Source organism: Lates calcarifer, linkage group LG1, assembly GCF_001640805.2.
Source record: "Lates calcarifer isolate ASB-BC8 linkage group LG1, TLL_Latcal_v3, whole genome shotgun sequence".
Classification (NCBI taxonomy): domain Eukaryota; kingdom Metazoa; phylum Chordata; class Actinopteri; family Centropomidae; genus Lates; species Lates calcarifer.
In genome coordinates, this window is record NC_066833.1 from 20167062 (window position 1) to 20183926 (window position 16865).

The 16865-nt window shown below is 40.3% G+C and overlaps 3 protein-coding genes and 1 non-coding gene across 4 annotated transcripts; 2 read left to right on the forward strand and 2 right to left on the reverse strand.

Moving 5' to 3' along the window:
- Window positions 1-469: 469 nt before the first annotated feature.
- mpc2b (mitochondrial pyruvate carrier 2b) lies at window positions 470-5846 on the forward strand. Its single transcript, XM_051071900.1, has 6 exons — window positions 470-640; window positions 767-862; window positions 2789-2829; window positions 3248-3332; window positions 3840-3951; window positions 4679-5846. Exons 2-6 carry the CDS (start codon window positions 769-771, stop codon window positions 4725-4727), a joined length of 381 nt encoding a protein of 126 aa, XP_050927857.1. The 5' UTR covers window positions 470-640; window positions 767-768; the 3' UTR covers window positions 4728-5846.
- A 1214-nt stretch (window positions 5847-7060) lies between these two features.
- rpl24 (ribosomal protein L24) lies at window positions 7061-10642 on the reverse strand. Its single transcript, XM_018702455.2, has 6 exons — window positions 10565-10642; window positions 10363-10438; window positions 9310-9420; window positions 8304-8440; window positions 7403-7466; window positions 7061-7191 (listed from the first exon to the last, which is right to left on the reverse strand). Exons 1-6 carry the CDS (start codon window positions 10567-10569, stop codon window positions 7111-7113), a joined length of 474 nt encoding a protein of 157 aa, XP_018557971.1. The 5' UTR covers window positions 10570-10642; the 3' UTR covers window positions 7061-7110.
- Window positions 8768-8948, reverse strand: LOC127142855 (small nucleolar RNA SNORA23). Its single transcript, XR_007813937.1, has one exon. It is a non-coding gene; the product is annotated as a small nucleolar RNA SNORA23 (small nucleolar RNA).
- A 454-nt stretch (window positions 10643-11096) lies between the features above and the next one.
- cep97 (centrosomal protein 97) lies at window positions 11097-16854 on the forward strand. The gene is given in 12 exon segments (XM_018702356.2): window positions 11097-11249; window positions 12166-12308; window positions 12459-12617; window positions 12754-12855; window positions 12976-13089; window positions 13222-13388; window positions 13492-13656; window positions 13766-13944; window positions 14054-14708; window positions 14857-14932; window positions 15091-15114; window positions 15116-16854. Coding segments are annotated over 12 exon segments (2307 nt in total). The 5' UTR covers window positions 11097-11212; the 3' UTR covers window positions 15602-16854.
- The last annotated feature ends 11 nt before the right edge of the window (window positions 16855-16865 follow it).

Here is a 16865-nt window from a genome sequence, read left to right on the forward strand (position 1 = left end):
CAAAGAAGATATAGACGAGTATATTAATGACAATAAAATAACATTTTTAACCGTAAAAAACAACATTCTGGATGTTTTAATTTAGTGACACCATTTTATTGTGTGTACTGTTTTTGAACTGGTGTTTGGTGTTTTGAAGAGGGAAATGCTTAAACATGGATTGCCTGAGAGAAAAAAATTACAATCGTACTATTTGCAACAAAATACATTTTTACAGCCAACTTTTATATGTCATATTTAACAAACAACTCTAAACTCGACACTCATTAAGTCTGAATACATTTTTTCAGTTAAAATTCTTTCAGTTAAATTTGCTGTCATGTCGATGATTTTCCACCCACCCAGTTGAGATACGCCGGGCGGGAAAAGTAACATTGCCATCTGAACCAATCATATCAACGTTCTAATCAGGCGGGCCAATGAGAATAGGGGAAACAGTGACCCCGCCCCTCACGCGGTAGGTTGCATCGCGCAGAAAGTCACCTCGTCGTGTCGGTCAGAGAGGAGCTACTGACGGCTAGCGGGGCTAGCATGGTCATAGAGCAGCAGAGGGAAGGTCGACAGTAGGACAGCAGCATCCGCTTCTACCCTTTCACCCACCTCTTGTTTATTTATTTATCTATCGACATCATACAAAGAGGTGAAATCAAGTCCAGCGGTTTTTAAATTCTGTGGCTTCTGAAGACAGACACGTAGCTAGCTAACCATTTAGCGAGCTAGCTCCAACTTTCATTTAGCGTCCTCTTCTCCGTCTCAACATCCACAGTCATGGCTGCGCTGAGAGCGTCCTACCACAGGATTTTGGACAGGATCGAGCACATGCTGCCCGCCAAACTGAGACCCCTATACAACCACCCTGCAGGTAATTCAGAGCCGACGACCCAGCTTCCGGGTGAAGCTGGCTCTGTCTCTTGTTTGTTATGGTGGGTGACAGATGTGGGGCTCCGTCCAGCTGTGATACGAGGTGGCAGGGGTGATGTGGATGCGCTGGCTTGTCTTGATTGCATTCTTGAGGAAATAAATAGTAGCTCCTGTCTAGGTGTGATGTCTGAGTTTGGAGGTCGTTGTTGAAATGTAACAGTGTTGTTCTGGGAGATCCTAATCTGCTGGGATAAAACCGGCTCAGCAGCTCAGTCTGTGAAGAAGAGCTCGGTTCGTGGCAGGGAAAGTGTGCAGCACTTTGTCCTAAAGCCAAGATGTTTATTGTGATGTTTAGCTCTGAGTTTGAGAGGAGTTCAAAGTTATTGCCATACAAACAATAATAATCAACATTCACACAAAAATCATTTTACTGTCATGTTATTAACTTGTACAAATAGCATACAGCTCATAATAACGTGGGCAGTGACTGTTTTGTTGCAAGGGATGAAAAACTAAATGTTCCCAAACTCCAAGCAGTCACATGCACAGTATTATATAGAAATAAATGTATAGAGTATAATAATTTCGAACAATTATATTTTCCATATGGTCCTGCCTATAATTAGTGTCACTATAAATAACAACTGCAACAAACGATTATTTTTTTATGAATTAATCTGTTCAGTATCCCTTTTAAAAATTTTATGTTAAATGTCAGAAAATATTGAAAGACCCTCTTCATGAGCTCGGATGTCTTGCTTTGTCCAACCAAAACTCGAAAGAGCATTATTTTTAGTCAGGGGTCCCCAGTAAACAGCCTGTGTGTTTCTCCTGTTTAAGTACAGCTTGCACACACATTGAGCTCTTTGACACTGATATTAACTAGAGGGTACTGAGATTAAAGAATCACTGACGTCAGTGGGGACGGTCTGATCTTTGTTTTGTCTATGCAAGGGTAAAACAAGGACTTTCTGACCAGGTGTAAAGGGGGCGGCGACAAAAGCCAACTCCCTCAGAGATGATTTGCAGTGGCAGGCGTCCTACTCTTTGTTTAGCCTGCAGCGTTGGCTGGGAATATGAACAGAGCTGATTCCAGACCAGCAGCTTTTTGTGGTCCCTTACTATTTTTCTTCCCCTGTGCTGTTGCTAATTAAGTTTATGTGAATCTTCTCCCAGTGGCTTGGACGCACTGAGGTGTCCAAGTGTCTGTTACACAGATCCTCAAGCCCAACTGTCTGGGGTGACGTCTAATCTTTTCACCCAATAGAGAAGCCTGGTAGGAAGATTAACTGTCTTAGGGAGAAAACCTCAGTGACCCTGATGTTGTGTGATAACACACGGTATAACTTATAACTTTTCAGTGGTTGGGTGTGTTTATTGACGTTCAGTGATATTCTGTGTTATTGCTTTGGCACATTTTGTCCTAAAACAAAGATTGTGTCACGTTTATTGTGTTAAGTTCTGAGTTTGAGAGCAGTTCAAAGGTATTGCCATAAAAACATCAAAATTGTGTTATCAGTCTATTTGAGTACATGTGATTTTGCAAGTATTTGCCACTTTGACGTATTCTGTGAGCACTGAAAAAATCTTCTTTTTCTTATATGATAACAGCAACAGTGTGTTTTTATTTTTTATCACATTTTCCCTCGGTGTTGAAAAGTAAATGACACAGAGCTAATTAAGTTTATGTGAGTTCCCTCCCAGTGCATTTGGACTCACTGAGAGGCCCAAGTATCTGTTACAGTGTTACTCAGGCCTGGCCATCTGGAATTAGGTTTCATCTTTACAGTCATTTAGAAAATCCCAGATCAGGTACCTCAGAGACAAAACCTTGATCATTGTAATTAAACCACTTTACTGTAACATCCACAGTCACAACAGGATCGCAAAATTCACATTATCCCATTTCTTTTGTTTTTTATTCTAGGTCCTAAAACGGTTTTCTTCTGGGCCCCAGTGTTTAAATGGGTAAGTGCATTTTCTCACAGTCTAACCTCTTTAAGTACAATTTAGACCAACTGTTCCCAACCTTTTTGGCCTTTGACCACTTAAAATAAAGCTTAGTCTACTTATAATCTACTCTTCTTACAATCTCTGTATGGTAGCACCTATCAGTGATGCAAGTTGTGTTATTTTAATACATATAGGGGCCTGCAGATATAAAATTATTCAACAAAAAGTAAGCATTCCTGTGCATTTAATCATCTCAAGACTCCTTTGGGAGTCACAACACCAAGGTTGGGAACCATAGACATAGGGGACTTGACCTGTAACCACTGTGTAATAGCCTTGACAATTCAAAGCAGTTAGTTGTCATGTTGTAAATACAGTAGAGAATCCATACCAGGTTTGATAGAGTAAAGACAATGTGGTCTCTTCTCTCCAGGGTCTGGTTGTAGCTGGTTTGGCTGATATGACTCGACCAGCAGATAAACTCAGTACCTCCCAGTCTGCGGTGCTGACAGCCACAGGTGAGATGAGATTTTAATCAGAGTCATCGTAAACATTTTAGGTTAAAACATAGAGTAGTTTAATTTAAAACAGAAGTGATGTGATCCAGTAAAATATAACTGGCATCAGAGAGGCTGAAGGTGAAAAGGTTACCTTTACTGTTCTTTAAAATTACAATATGGAGAAAAAAATATTGTGTTTGATCTCTTCATATTTTATATTAGAGGAAAACAATATAAAATAATGCTAAAGACATCCATGTCTGAAGCTGTCAAATATGGAGCAGTAAATTCTGAATTTATGATGAATATTTCAAAATTGTTAGTTTATCAGCTCCAGTGTTTGGAGAGATTTTTTACCAATCTGTGCTAAAGGTCGTCTGATGCATCTGCTTTTGCAATATGTGTCTTTAAACAAATCTTATCTGGGTCTTCCCCCCCCCAAAACATAGACTCTGTTCTCATGAGCAACAGCCAGTTTAGCATTAGTGTGCATAACCTTCACTCTTAGCTGTTATTCTCCCCCAGGTCTCATCTGGTCCAGATACTCGTTGGTCATAATCCCGAAGAACTGGAACCTGTTTGCTGTCAACTTCTTTGTCGGCAGCGCAGGAGCCTCCCAGCTCTACAGGATCTGGAGGTTTGTAGTGTATTCACAGTAAAGAGCGCTATTATTTTAACAGACCAGTCAATGGCTTCTGTCAGTTAATTACCTGATTATCTCTATTTTTTATTATCTCTTAATAATAAAGAATCCCTAGATAAGTAAACAGTGGCTTTTAGTTCAGTATGAATGCCTTAATCATTTCAGATATGACATCTTTTAGTTATCATTTAACTAAGTGCACTGCAGCTGATACAGTACGTGTAGTAAATGTACAACACACAGTAGTTTTCATGTATGCTTGGTTTTCCAGTGTCAACAACTGACTAAACTCCACCAGGGAAATGAGTTGAAACATTTGCCATAAAGAGTGAAAATCAGAATGACTTTAAAGACGTCGTGAAAATGTGACATTTTCAGGAAAGGAACTGCCGCATGACAAATAAACAGGCTGTGTGAGTGAGTGAAGTTTCAGTCCAAACTGTAGTCCTGGGTCTTAAAATGAAAGTTGTCTATGGTCTTTTAATTTGTCTATTACTTTTGGTTTATGATCAAATACCTGCACAATTAATGAAATTCCCATCAGCCTCAGCTGTTCCTTGTAGATGCCTGGTAAACACCTACATGTTAACATGTTGACTCTTTCCTGTGTCAACATTCAGACCCTTCAGGATATCCAACAGCTTGCAACAAGCAACTGATAGCAAACAGAAATACGTGTTATGCTAATTTTAACCTTAATGTTGTTATTTTTCCCCGATAGGTACGAGCAGGACAAGAAGGCACAGGCTAAAGCGGCTGCAGAGTCCTGAGTGCTCCTCTGTTGCCTGCGCTGCACCTGCAGTGGACTGAAAGGGAGACGTCACACCAGGCACCGACCTGCCCCCTCACATCATCTCATGTTGTCTCCATAACATCCATGTCATAACCATTAATCTATCACATTAAGCCTGTTGTCCCTGTTGGAAATGTGCACTTTTCCTTAAGTTTCAAATTTCCTCAGGGTATTTAAAACAAACAAACAAACAAACAAACAGAAGAAAGAAAGGAAAAAAAAAAAGAACGTTTTTTTAACTAGTCAACACACGCTCAAGAATGGTGGTCATCAACGCACAAGTATTACTTGTTCAGCAAGTTGTATGATTGTACATTGTTTAGTTTAAGTTCTTGCTTTATATATCGTTGCACTAATTGGGAATTTTTTGCTTTTTCCATCATCGTTTTTCAGGTGTAGCAAACCAGTACCTCATGCAATAATTTCCCAAAAAAATGTAACTCTTGGATTTGTGTTGAACTTGGTTTAAGGAATGTTTCCAAATGAAATTAAGAATGCCATCACATTCACGTGTCATTTACTTATTTATAATTTGGTTATAGTCACAGCATCTGTACCTCAGTGATTATTAAATCATCATTGATTATCATGTAACAATTCCTTCCATTTTAATAGTTTCAAATCTTTTAATCTGTGTGAGAAGAAATCCTAATTTATGAATCACTTGATTACATTTTTCTCTTGTAGTCAAAACTGTATAGAAAGATGCTGTTATTTTCTGATTCTCTATCAGGAATCCTTACACCAATGCCACATATTTAACCTGTGCAGCTTTTTATTGATTGTTAGCACAGAGTCGACTAGTAAACACTGGTACTGACACGCTAACTCTGACTTGCCAATATCGAAACCTCGCTGTTGATGCCTTTATTCTTATAAAGGTGTTTTATATTTTTGCTGTGTAAAAATAGTACTTTCTTTGACATGTTTCCACTGTAGTTAAACAGAACAATCCCTGTCAATTATAGCAATAATTGATATCATCACTTAAATACTTCTTGATCTGCTGTTTGAACAAAATGGCACTTTGAAGACTGATCATTATGGCTCTGTGGCTGATGGCTATGTAATGCTAATAAATCTTGTTTAACACCTACAGCTGATTTAGAGTATGGACATCTCATAGTTATGGTCAGATTAAAGGAGCTGTCAAACTGTTTTACACACAAAGATGAGTCTATTTGTCACGGTTGGTGCTAATCAGCCTAGTTACCAAAAATCCAAAAAATTATAATAAAGATGAGACATTTTAATACAAAGACGTGGAGTGTCTGACAAAAATGTAGGTGCAATATAATTGTAGAAGTTTCTGAGCTTGACCTAGATGAATGACTAAACACGTGGATATCTTAGCCTCTGGTGCTTTCCATTTTTAAATCAGTCTGCCAACTGCATCAAAGTACAACTTACTAAATCTCTAATGTCCCTTTAAGTGGCCACATTGACAGAAGATGAATAACCATTGACTGGGCAATTCAGGCAAAAATGCCAAATAGGACCTTGTTCTAGTTCCCAGGTTGAGAGGGTTTTCTACCTTTCTTTGTATGTGACTCAACTGAAGCCAGGACATCGTACAATGGACATTTTAATACTTTCCCACTTGGACTGCTCAAAATTTTAGTAAGTAGTCAGAGCAGATTCATGGCTTATGAAAATAACCATTAATCGCACCCTGAAAGATGTATCTGGTCCAGTGCGAGAAGTATTCCTGAGTTTAACATTCACTGCCACTGCTCTATTTGTGTCTGCGTACGCAACATGAGAGCCACTTTCCAGTATTCATAGTAAATCTTACTCTCTTCTCATGAAAGCCTCAGTTATTTGCACGCATATTAGTAGCACTGGTCAGGAGCAGGGCCTCTGCAGTTTTTACTAAATTAAATCATAAGACTTTTAAAGACCACATAGGTAAGAGGATTCTCATCTGACCATGTTATCCTGAGGTGAGTTTAATATTAAAAGGTACCAAAAACCTCCACCTAAGACTGCATTTATTCTCAGTATTTTACATGTTGAAATTTTGGCTTTCAATTTCATGACACAGAATTACAGTGGCCTGATCACTGGACTGAAATGTTATTTTATCTGAAAGGCTAAAAAAAAAAATAGATGGGGCAGCAATTTAGAGGTCTTGAAACGGGGTACAGATTGCAGCACAGTCATTATCTGGACTACAGTCAAAGGTCCAGCACACCTCCACAGGTGTTACTCTAATTAAAGGTCAGTTCAGAGAACAAGTGATGTGACTAAGGTTTCTCTGTATGATCTTGCAGCAATGCTGTTTTGTTTTCAAATTACAAATCACACAAATGATGATTAACCTCAAAATTTTATTCACAACCTTAAACAGTGAGTCAGGCTTAGCGTTTTCCACCGACGCGAGGTGCGCTGACCTTCATGGGCTTGGCGATCTTGGGTTTCTGTGCAGTCTTAGCGGTGGTCTACAGAAGAACACATTCAGTACAAAACCCTGTTATGTATCATATGAATTAAAACTGAAAATTGAGTCACTGAATAATCCAATGAGTACTAAAGGGTCAGGTTAAAAAAGTGTAGTTACTCAACAGCATAAATAGACTTATCTGTAGTATTCATAAACACATCTACAATAAAGTGGCCCAGACTTAACAGACACACAACAGGAGATCTTACCTTTGCACTTGGGGCGGCGGGCTTCTTGGCTGCCTGCTTTGCCTTCTTGGCCTCCTTGGCAGCTCTGAAAGAACAAATGAGACACACTTAGTAAACAAATAGGTGTCAACAATATAGAAAAATCATCCTGTCGTCCTTGTGCTATCATGTAATTTTATACTTTAACAGTAAATTATCTGGGAAAAAGTTCAAGTAAAATGATAAAATATAAAATGATAAAATGACCAGACATTAATGTTTTCAACTAATAACAAAAATGAAACACCAAACAAATCAAGGTACGACATCAAATTAATACCAAAAAATAAATAAATAAATAAATCATTACAGCCATGAAATATTCCTGCTCATTTGCAACATTTCCCTTAATTGTCAGATACACCTAAATATATGTAAATACATGTAGGGAACAAATATCTTGGAATAAAAAGGTATGGTTAAAACAATAAAAACAAATCATTGTACAGGTCATAATTTTGCTCAAACAGGTCCACAATAAGGCACACAACTGTCTTTTTTTTTTTTTTTTTTTTTTTTAAGGCTGATCATTTCAAGGCTGGACATTTGCTCAATCCCTTCCACTTAAGTTACTCTGATTCCAGCACAACACTTGTGTGCCCGATCTAAACCATTACTGTAGTTCTACAATCCACATTATCAGATTGGTATGGACAGATCTCAAAAGTATAGACTATTTGCAAAGCTAGCTGTGACCTGCTACCACTAAGATGTCCAAGTAAAATTAGACTCCTAAGTATTAAGTTTATGAAGTTTCTTCAGCTGTAACTACAGCCCCTCAACTTTTGAGTTTGTGGGATGTGAGAGAAACTGAGGAGCCTGATTTTGGGGAAAGGGAAAAAAGTTCTAGAAACCGGAGATAAATGGACAGTTTGGGTCATACCTGATGGCCTGCTCCCTCTGGGCCTTGCGGACCTCGGGCTTCTGGTTCCTCTTGGCCATGATCTCAGCCAGGGAGGCCCCAGTGATGGCCCTCTGGAATTTGACTGCGCGGCGGGTGCGCTTCTTGGTCACCTCTTCCTGTTAAAAACACATGATAATAAGACCTTTAGCTTAATTTCTCAAAATGATTCACAGACACACATCTGCAACATGTCCAACCCAATCCAACCTCTGTCCAGAGGAAGGATAGAAGAAGACCAGGACCACACATATATTACATCTTCAGTAGCTTCAACATGTTCAGTTTGATGAAAATGTTTAGTTCAAGTCACCATCCAGACACCACAGGTGTCTATAAAACTGAACCATCAAACAAGTCTGTTTGTGTTCTCTGATATCTATATTGGATTTAACTGTTACTTTTACTAGTCACTGAACAGGTGCCACACAGTGATATGTATTGCAGCATGTTGGAGAGTTTGGAGGCTGGCCGATGGTGAGATGTCAATAAAGACGTCAAAGGCCAGTACTATGATCTCCAGTTGTTCTATGGCTGCAGGTGTGGCGTGAGCGCTGCTGCCCAGACTGCAAAACACAGTCCAGCAACAACACATAACACAGACCAACACTGTGCACACCTATCACCCGCAGCCAAACTGAAATGCTTAAATGACTGGGAACTTGTACTGACATGTGCTTAATAGTCTAAATACAAGCACAGATCCATGACTATGATTTTGTGAAGCCACAAGAAGTTCCTGATGTATTATCGACAATTTCAACTCTTGCTATAAATGAGACAGACCAGTGTAAACAACTGGAACAGTATACTATACAAAAAAGCACCAAAGATAACTGCTTGACCAACGAATGCTACTTTTGAAACAGATACTAGCTGCAACATCAGCCTCAAACAGTGTGCCCATGTAGGCTTAAACCCCAAAAAGTATGTAAATTTTAATTTACAGTGACAAAACCCATATCAACACATAAACACTGGTACTTACAGACTGGCCCTTCTTGTGCTTGCGTCTGTACAGCACAGTCCAGTTGATCTGTCTGGGGTTCCTCTTGGCCAGGAAAGCAGACTCACACTTGGCGTTCAGAAACTGGAACACCTAATGAAGACAGGAAATTCAACTTAGTTACTTGTGGTGATATGAAGTACATCCAAAATCATTCCCTTGTTCACACATTTCTCGACAGTTTACAGTAAGCAGTGAATTGAGATTATAAAACACTTATCAGTCAACTAGATGATTTCGTAACATCTGTGACCAGTGTAGTGTAGCATGACTACTTACTGAAACTACAAAACATGACAAATTGTTTAAGTTTTGACCAAAACCCAGCTATGTTTTTTGACTATCGTGAAAATACGAAGAACAGCAACAAATTCCTCCCCACCTGAGATGTTAGAGCCAGCAAGTATCTGAAATTTTTGTTTAAAAATTTCCAAAATGATCAGTTGTCAAAATCTGCCTATTAATTCTTTCAGTCGACCAATTGCTTAATTGACTAATCATTGCAACTCTACATAAATTTTACACTAATTTCACAAACTACAATTAGATCATGCAAAGAACACATGAAATATTTACCACATACATATACAGATCTACAGGTCTAGGACAAAGCCATGATTGTAACAAATATTTAAAGTCGTGTCCTACCAAGATATAATGCATTATTGAGTGAAACATCTCTACACATACCGTTGGAAGTTAGCTGTCATTTAGATGTAAAACTAAATGAATCACAACATTGCCAGGCTCTATGGCGGTTGTGAAGAGGGAGGATATAAAACAGCAGTACCACTGAAACACTGTGTATGAATACATAAGTTTTCTGGTAAAGTTTAGTGACGCTGACAGCTAACGTTAGCAAGCTACATGGGATTCAATGGAGCCGACTAGGCCTCGCCACACTGTTACTGATATTACAAACACATATTAAGCTGCAGAGACGGTATACAAGGATCTACTAGAATACACTGTAAATCACATCATATCTGCGGACAGTCAGAGCTGAGACAAACCGGTGTCGGACTATATGCTTACCTTTCCGTCTATCCTGGCGTATCGGCGGCCATGGCCGGGGTATATTTTATACCCGCTGAAACTGCACAACTCGACCCTGAAAACGACAAATATAAGGCATCACTGAATGAAAAGGATACACATGTACTCTTAATGTGTTTAGCAATGGTAAAATGTTTATTTAAGAGCGGAGATGACATTTGATAATATTCAGTTCACTCACTTCATGATGGCTACGAGAGGGCACAAAACCGGAAAGGAAGACGACGGAAGCGGAAACTGAATTAGGGGGCTTCGAGTCGATTTCTATAAACTAATAAACAATGACTATTTTTTAAACTGCTGAAGTTTTGTTAATGCAGTACGCATTGCACAATTTCCACATAAAATATTGTTTTTAGAAGAGTATTTTTTAATCAAATTAATACTTTAGCAAATAATTACAACATTGACGTCATAGTCTGACGGTTGCCTAGCAAACGCATCAGCAAGCGGCCAAGCAATACTTTCTTATTTTAAAATTTTGTAATAAAGTGGTGGATCGAGCAGATTGAATAAAATAAAAAAAAAATAGCCAACATCACTTCTTGGCTTGGTTTTGTCGTTAGCATTATGAACACTCTTCTTTCCCTTTGCTACAACCTGGCCGGCGGTTTTCAGCGACATTAGCGCGCTCTAGGAATTAGCGACAGTTGTAGTCCTTTCGAGCCGTAAAAACGCAAGTCCCTAATTAGCACGACAGTCACTTTGAACTACATTTCCCAGAACCTTCTCGGACAAGCCGTTTGACAAGCGACAGAGTCTCTCGCACTGGAGGCTGAGGCTAATAGAGTTGTTAGCTAACGCTGGGTGTTTGTCTTGGGGCGACAGGATGGGTGTATCAGATTTACAGATTGATACAAATGCTGGTAAGTGGCCCACTGGTTGTTTTGGTGGAACAAACAGCAATGATTTATGTTTGTTGAAAGGTAGCTGCCGTGAGAACGTTTATAAGTAGCTAACGTTAGCTAGCTTGCATCACCTGAATGCTGCTGTTAGCTGTGTCCAGAGGTGCAGATCAAAACATCCTCTGTCAGACTTAAAATGGTCTTGTAGTGATGTTTAGCAAACGCTGAATATTAAGCCAACTCTTTTTGCGGGGTGTTCTGCGAGTTTTCTTTGTAGACTGTAAGATGCAGGTCGTAGCAATGTATATATTTGGCAGTATATTGATTTTTTTCTGCCCTTCATTGTCAGGTTTCATGTCCTCAGATGTCACAAAGTCAGCAGTTATAACTACATCACAGCAGTCACGTTTCAGCCATTATGTTAAACCAAATTACTGCATATAAAGCCAAGCAATCAAAAGACTTATTTTAGTTCTTAGTAGATCTTGAGATTTAGATGTAATTAATACAGTAAAGTGATTTTTTCCCTCTACCACTCTTTTCTCAAAGGCATTTTGCAGTACACTTTCATAAAGTTGGAGGACATGCAGAGACAGATTAAAACAAAGTCCGTGATACAGAGCAATATCAGTGCCCCATTTGAGACAAGCTTAAAAATGCTGTATGCCAGTAAATCTCTAAATGGAGCTCAGAGGCATCTTTTATCAGAACTTCCCTGCTGGGAAATGCCATGTTTCAACCTAGGTTTTTAGTCTCAAGCCTAACCCAGATGACAGTAAACCGACCTTTATCAGTGCAGTGTCTGCCTCACAGCTTTACTGTATGTGTGCTAAGCTGGTTTAAGAGCTTGTGTGGTATGTAGTCATGGTGATGGGCAACTCACAGTTGTTGTTGGTTTTCCAGTCTGTTTAACCTCCACCTTCTTTTCTCTCACAAGGACCTGTGGTGGATCTTTCAGCCCGGGGTATGCAAAAACTAGATCCCAGTTTCACCTGCTCCGAGGACACTCACACTCTCATCCTGGACCGAAACCACATCATGAAACTGGACCATCTGGAACGGAGCCCGGGCCTTCAACAGGTAGTTACCACTTTGAAATATCAGTTGTTTGCATTCAGTTTTCACTCTGTTTATTAATAGAACCATAGTATAGTCACCAGTGACTCTGAACCTAAATACTGTCTACAGTTTACTGATTTATGTCCTGTGTCTTGGTCTTTTCCTCTTCAGCTGTCCGTAGCTAGTAACCGTCTGGTGAGAATGATGGGTGTGTCTCGGCTGACAGAGCTGAGAGTCCTCAATCTGCCCAATAACAGTATTGGTTACATTGAGGGGCTAAGAGATCTGCCTCACCTCAAATGGCTCAATTTGTCTGGAAACAATATTAAGGTGAGGAGAAGAGAAATTCACTCATACTTTACTTACAAATCGTTATTTATTTACAAAAATGTCAATGCACAGATCAGTTTCAGCCTGCGTGTCAATATGTTGTATGTTTAACCGAACTGTCCATTCTTCTACACAGGTCATTGAGCAACTCAGCAACTGTGTTTCCCTTCAACACCTGGATCTGTCTGACAATAACATATCTACCATTGGTGATCTGACTAAACTGGTGGCATTAAAAGTAAGTGCTGCAGCCTCCTAGATTAAAAGCCAGCCTAAACAATAATGTTTAAATAAGTTTAATAATGTCAAGTTATGGTACCACTTTTCTTTTATGATTAATTTTCTGTCAAACTTTCAGACACTTTTACTCCACGGAAACAGCATCACAACACTTCGTACTGTTCCTGCTCACCTACCTGCCCATCTATCCATTCTCTCCCTGGCAGAAAATGAGATAAGAGATCTTAATGAAGTAATTATCTTTCCTGACTTGATACAGAAACACTGATCTCCATTTAGAAATATTTAGAGCCTTATTTTTATGGACTGATTTCTGTCTCTTTTTCACCCGTGTCTTCTTCCTTTATCTCTGATCGCTCCCTAGGTGTCATACCTGGCACCTCTCCATGAACTGGAGCAGCTGTCTATAATGAGCAACCCTTGTGTTATGGCAACCCCCTCATTGCCAGGATTCGACTATCGGCCTTATATCATGAGTTGGTGCCTGAGCCTGAAGGTCCTGGATGGCTATGTCGTGTCACAAAAAGAGGGGTGCGTACATTTCAATGCTAGTTTTCTTGTTGGGATTTAATGCAGGAATAGTATCCAATGTTTGAATCTCTTAATTTCTCGTGTGTAATTGTCACAATTACAGTCTCAAAGCAGAGTGGCTGTACAGTCAAGGTAAAGGACGTTCATATCGACCAGGTCAGCATGTACAGCTGGTTCAGTACCTCACCACTGTTTGCCCTCTGACCGCATCACCAGCCTTGGAGACGGCTGAGGATGCCAAGCTGGAGAAGATCCTCAGTAAGCAGAGGTAAAAATCTAATCTCACTGAAAACCTTTTAACAAACAGCACATGCCTGTCAGTGGACAATATTTACTTGATTGACCTTGTGTTTGTATTGACTTGTTTTTTCTCTCAGGTTTCACCAAAGGCAGCTATTAGAGGAGACCCGTGGAGGCTGCCCCAGTCCTCCTCGTCCAACTCAACTAGATGTGGAGAAGCACAGTCCTTCAGATGCCGCACCACAGGGGGAAGGCAGAGAGGCGAAGAGGAACACTGTACCTGGACCAGCTGCTGCTCCTTTAGTCCCAGAGACAGGTATGAGTGCTTTGACTTAATATTTTGCTTAGTTTCCAGGAAGCCAGCAGAGTTTTTGATTATTATTTTTTAAATAATGCTGACGACCTGTTTTGTGTTTAATTTGTAGAGCCAGTTGTGCAGTTCAACACTTGGGTGAGCTGTGACTCTTCCCACCCATCATTGCCAGCAGTTCGCAGCCCGAGGCTCAGAGAGGAGCACATCTCTTTGGAGGATGTTCAGACAGATGAGGACAAACTCAGCGGCAGCATGCTTTCCTCAGAGTCCACCTTTCTCCCGTTCACATCTAATCTGGAGCCACAAACAGTCCAGTCTGACAGCGAGGATGAGACAGAGACATTTGAACCTGACTCCCTCGCCCCAAAGCGGCCAGCACAGCCCAAAAAGCACAACACCAACAAGACACCTCATTCTCCCCCAGTGGATAAGCAAGAGAGGAAGACTCTCAACGAAGAAGCGATTTCTGATGCAGCCACAACAGTTGTCTCACTGGGGGTCAGAGTTGACACACCGCAAAATGATCTGGAAACATCCCCTGATATTGGTAAAGCAGAGATGAAAGGGGCACTCAAGCAGGAAGAGGCCGGTATGTGTGCCAGCAAATCAAGTTTGATGGAAGCTGACAGGGCAGCAGTTAAAATACAGTCCTGGTGGAGGGGACACCACACTCGATGCTGTCACCCCATGGCCAGAGAGGTGCGCAGTGAAATCCGCCTGCACAGGATGCAAGAACATATCCTCTTCCTGTCTGACAAGCTGGACAGGTACTTAACTGACCATAAGCAAGAGATTAACTTTTTCTGTAACAGTGTTTGCTGTTTGTTTTATTTATGGCACAAGAGTGGTTGCACTTTCACATGTGGTTGCAGATAAATATTAAGGCACTAAAAGGTAAAACGGATGTGTTTGCAGTGTGCAGAAGCAGTATGAGGAAGAGAGGTTACAAAGGCTGGTTCAGGAGGAGGCTGTGAAGTTTCTGTGGAAAGAGGTCAGTGGTTAAAGTTGTTTATTTATCATTACCTCACATTCACTACACCTGATTCATTATTTATGTTATGTTATGTGGGTCTTTTGTGGTATTATCTCCACAGATGCTTGACATGCCTGCTTCATTAGTTTTAAACATTTCCTGTGCTTTCCATGTAGCTCCAGTCTATGCAGCAGTGGAAGAAAGTCTGTGGAGCAACAGCTGGCCAGCATTACTCAGGCTGTCACACTGGCTCAGATCTCATCTCCTGGACAATGTAAGGCTAACCCGCCCGTTGCCTCCAGCACAACAAACCCGCCCAGCACGGACGTCTCCTTCCCAGACTCCGGCTTCCAGTCAACGAGTGAGCTACAGGCAGCACAGGAGGACAGCTTCCTGAGCAGCGGGACAGAGGACTCTCTGAAGACAGTGCGAGCTCTGAGCCCCGTTCGTAGCGGCTTTGCTGGCGGTAGTGATGGTGCAGACAGCGCAGACTGCAGCCTGCTGGAGCAGTACCTCTCCTCTGTACAGCAGAGGGAGGAGGAGGCCGAGGAGGCGATCAGTGATAGAACAGAAACACCACAGCCCTCCTCACCAGTCTTGCCTGGAAAAACAGCACAGTCCAACCCCCCCCCACAGAAGGCAGCAGAAGCGCAAAGAATGGAGGGAACCCCTCTTGGTCCTGCCTGAGAGTCTGCACCCACACAGACAGCTGTACAGAACTCCTGAGTGTTTGTAAATTGGCATCGAGATGCATTGCTCCCCCGTGAAGCTTTTGGCACAACTTAAAACTGCACTCGTCTTGAGTACTGACCCAGATCTCACATAACTGTGCACTCAAGTCTGAATTCAGGACAGGCTTGAAAACAATGCATTAATGTGAATGTGACTCAAGCTTTTTATACTTCACTACTTGTTCCATTATTTATTTATGTCCATCTCTGTGTAAAGACGATGATTGTGATGTAGCCTCAGAGGGTATTAGCAACTTGAAAGCAGTTTTTTGATCACATACAGTGAATAGCTGGCTTCTTCTACTGATGAAAAGACCTGGCACATTCTCTTTCTCAATATCCACTGCATTATTGATAAAGTGCGATAAATCAGATTAGGAGTTGATGTGTTAAATGTAGTGCACTTACAATCACAGATGTATACTATAGTTGAGCAACAACAAGCATACTGTCTTTTGTGACACACAATGTTTATGGCTGACCTATTTAGATCACATTGATGACAACAAAGCTGTAGTATCTTTACCATAAGAAAAATGTAAATAAATCTTCAATTATAATTTTCCAAACATTCTCATTTGGTTTCATGTTGAAATACTGTAACTAATGGAGCTGCAGCTAACAATTATGTTAATGATCGATTAATCTGATTATTTCTGAGATGTTTAATGAATCCTTAAGTGTAAACAATGCCAAAATTTAAAAACTGTTTCCAGTAGAACCAGAGCTCAGTGACGACTTAGCAGTAAGTTCACTTGTTTTCAATTTATCAGGATAAGAAGTAGAGAGTAAGCAAAGCCTTCCACCATGTATGATACTGATTACACCTGTGCTGTTCATTCTATGAGAAGTCAAAATACCGCCTATAAAGGTGTATTGCTAAATTAAAAAAAAAAAAAAAAATTATAAATGTTGTTTCAGCACAGCAGGAAAGCTACAAATCATAATTGGGGGACATTTTTGGTTGAATTTCAGGGCAGTTTACAACCAAAGCTCTGACTAATTGTTCTTTTGCCTCCTAGTAACTGATTTGGCCCATTAATTACCTGTATGTACAATACTGATATAAAGTTCAGATCATTACAGCATGATAACAGGACGACGGACCTGTCCTGAAAGAATATGAGCCTTGACAATTTCACAACAATTCTATTTTTAAGTTAAGAAGTTCTCATTCTGTTGTTTGAATAAAAACTTTTTTGCATCAGTGTTCCCTGTTG

What these genes read in the sequence shown, in the direction of transcription:
- rpl24 (XM_018702455.2), bottom strand. An exon ending in ACGCCAGGATAGACGGAAAG is followed by an intron (nt 9,421 to 10,362) that starts GTAAGCATATAG and finishes TGTCTTCATTAG; the next exon opens with GTGTTCCAGTTTCTGAACGC. An exon ending in CAGAGGGAGCAGGCCATCAG is followed by an intron (nt 7,467 to 8,303) that starts GTATGACCCAAA and finishes TTGTTCTTTCAG; the next exon opens with AGCTGCCAAGGAGGCCAAGA.
- mpc2b (XM_051071900.1), top strand. Translation starts at nt 769, where the DNA reads ATGGCTGCGCTGAGAGCGTCCTACCACAGGATTTTGGACAGGATCGAG. An exon ending in CCTATACAACCACCCTGCAG is followed by an intron (nt 863 to 2,788) that starts GTAATTCAGAGC and finishes TTTTTATTCTAG; the next exon opens with GTCCTAAAACGGTTTTCTTC. An exon ending in GGGCCCCAGTGTTTAAATGG is followed by an intron (nt 2,830 to 3,247) that starts GTAAGTGCATTT and finishes TCTTCTCTCCAG; the next exon opens with GGTCTGGTTGTAGCTGGTTT.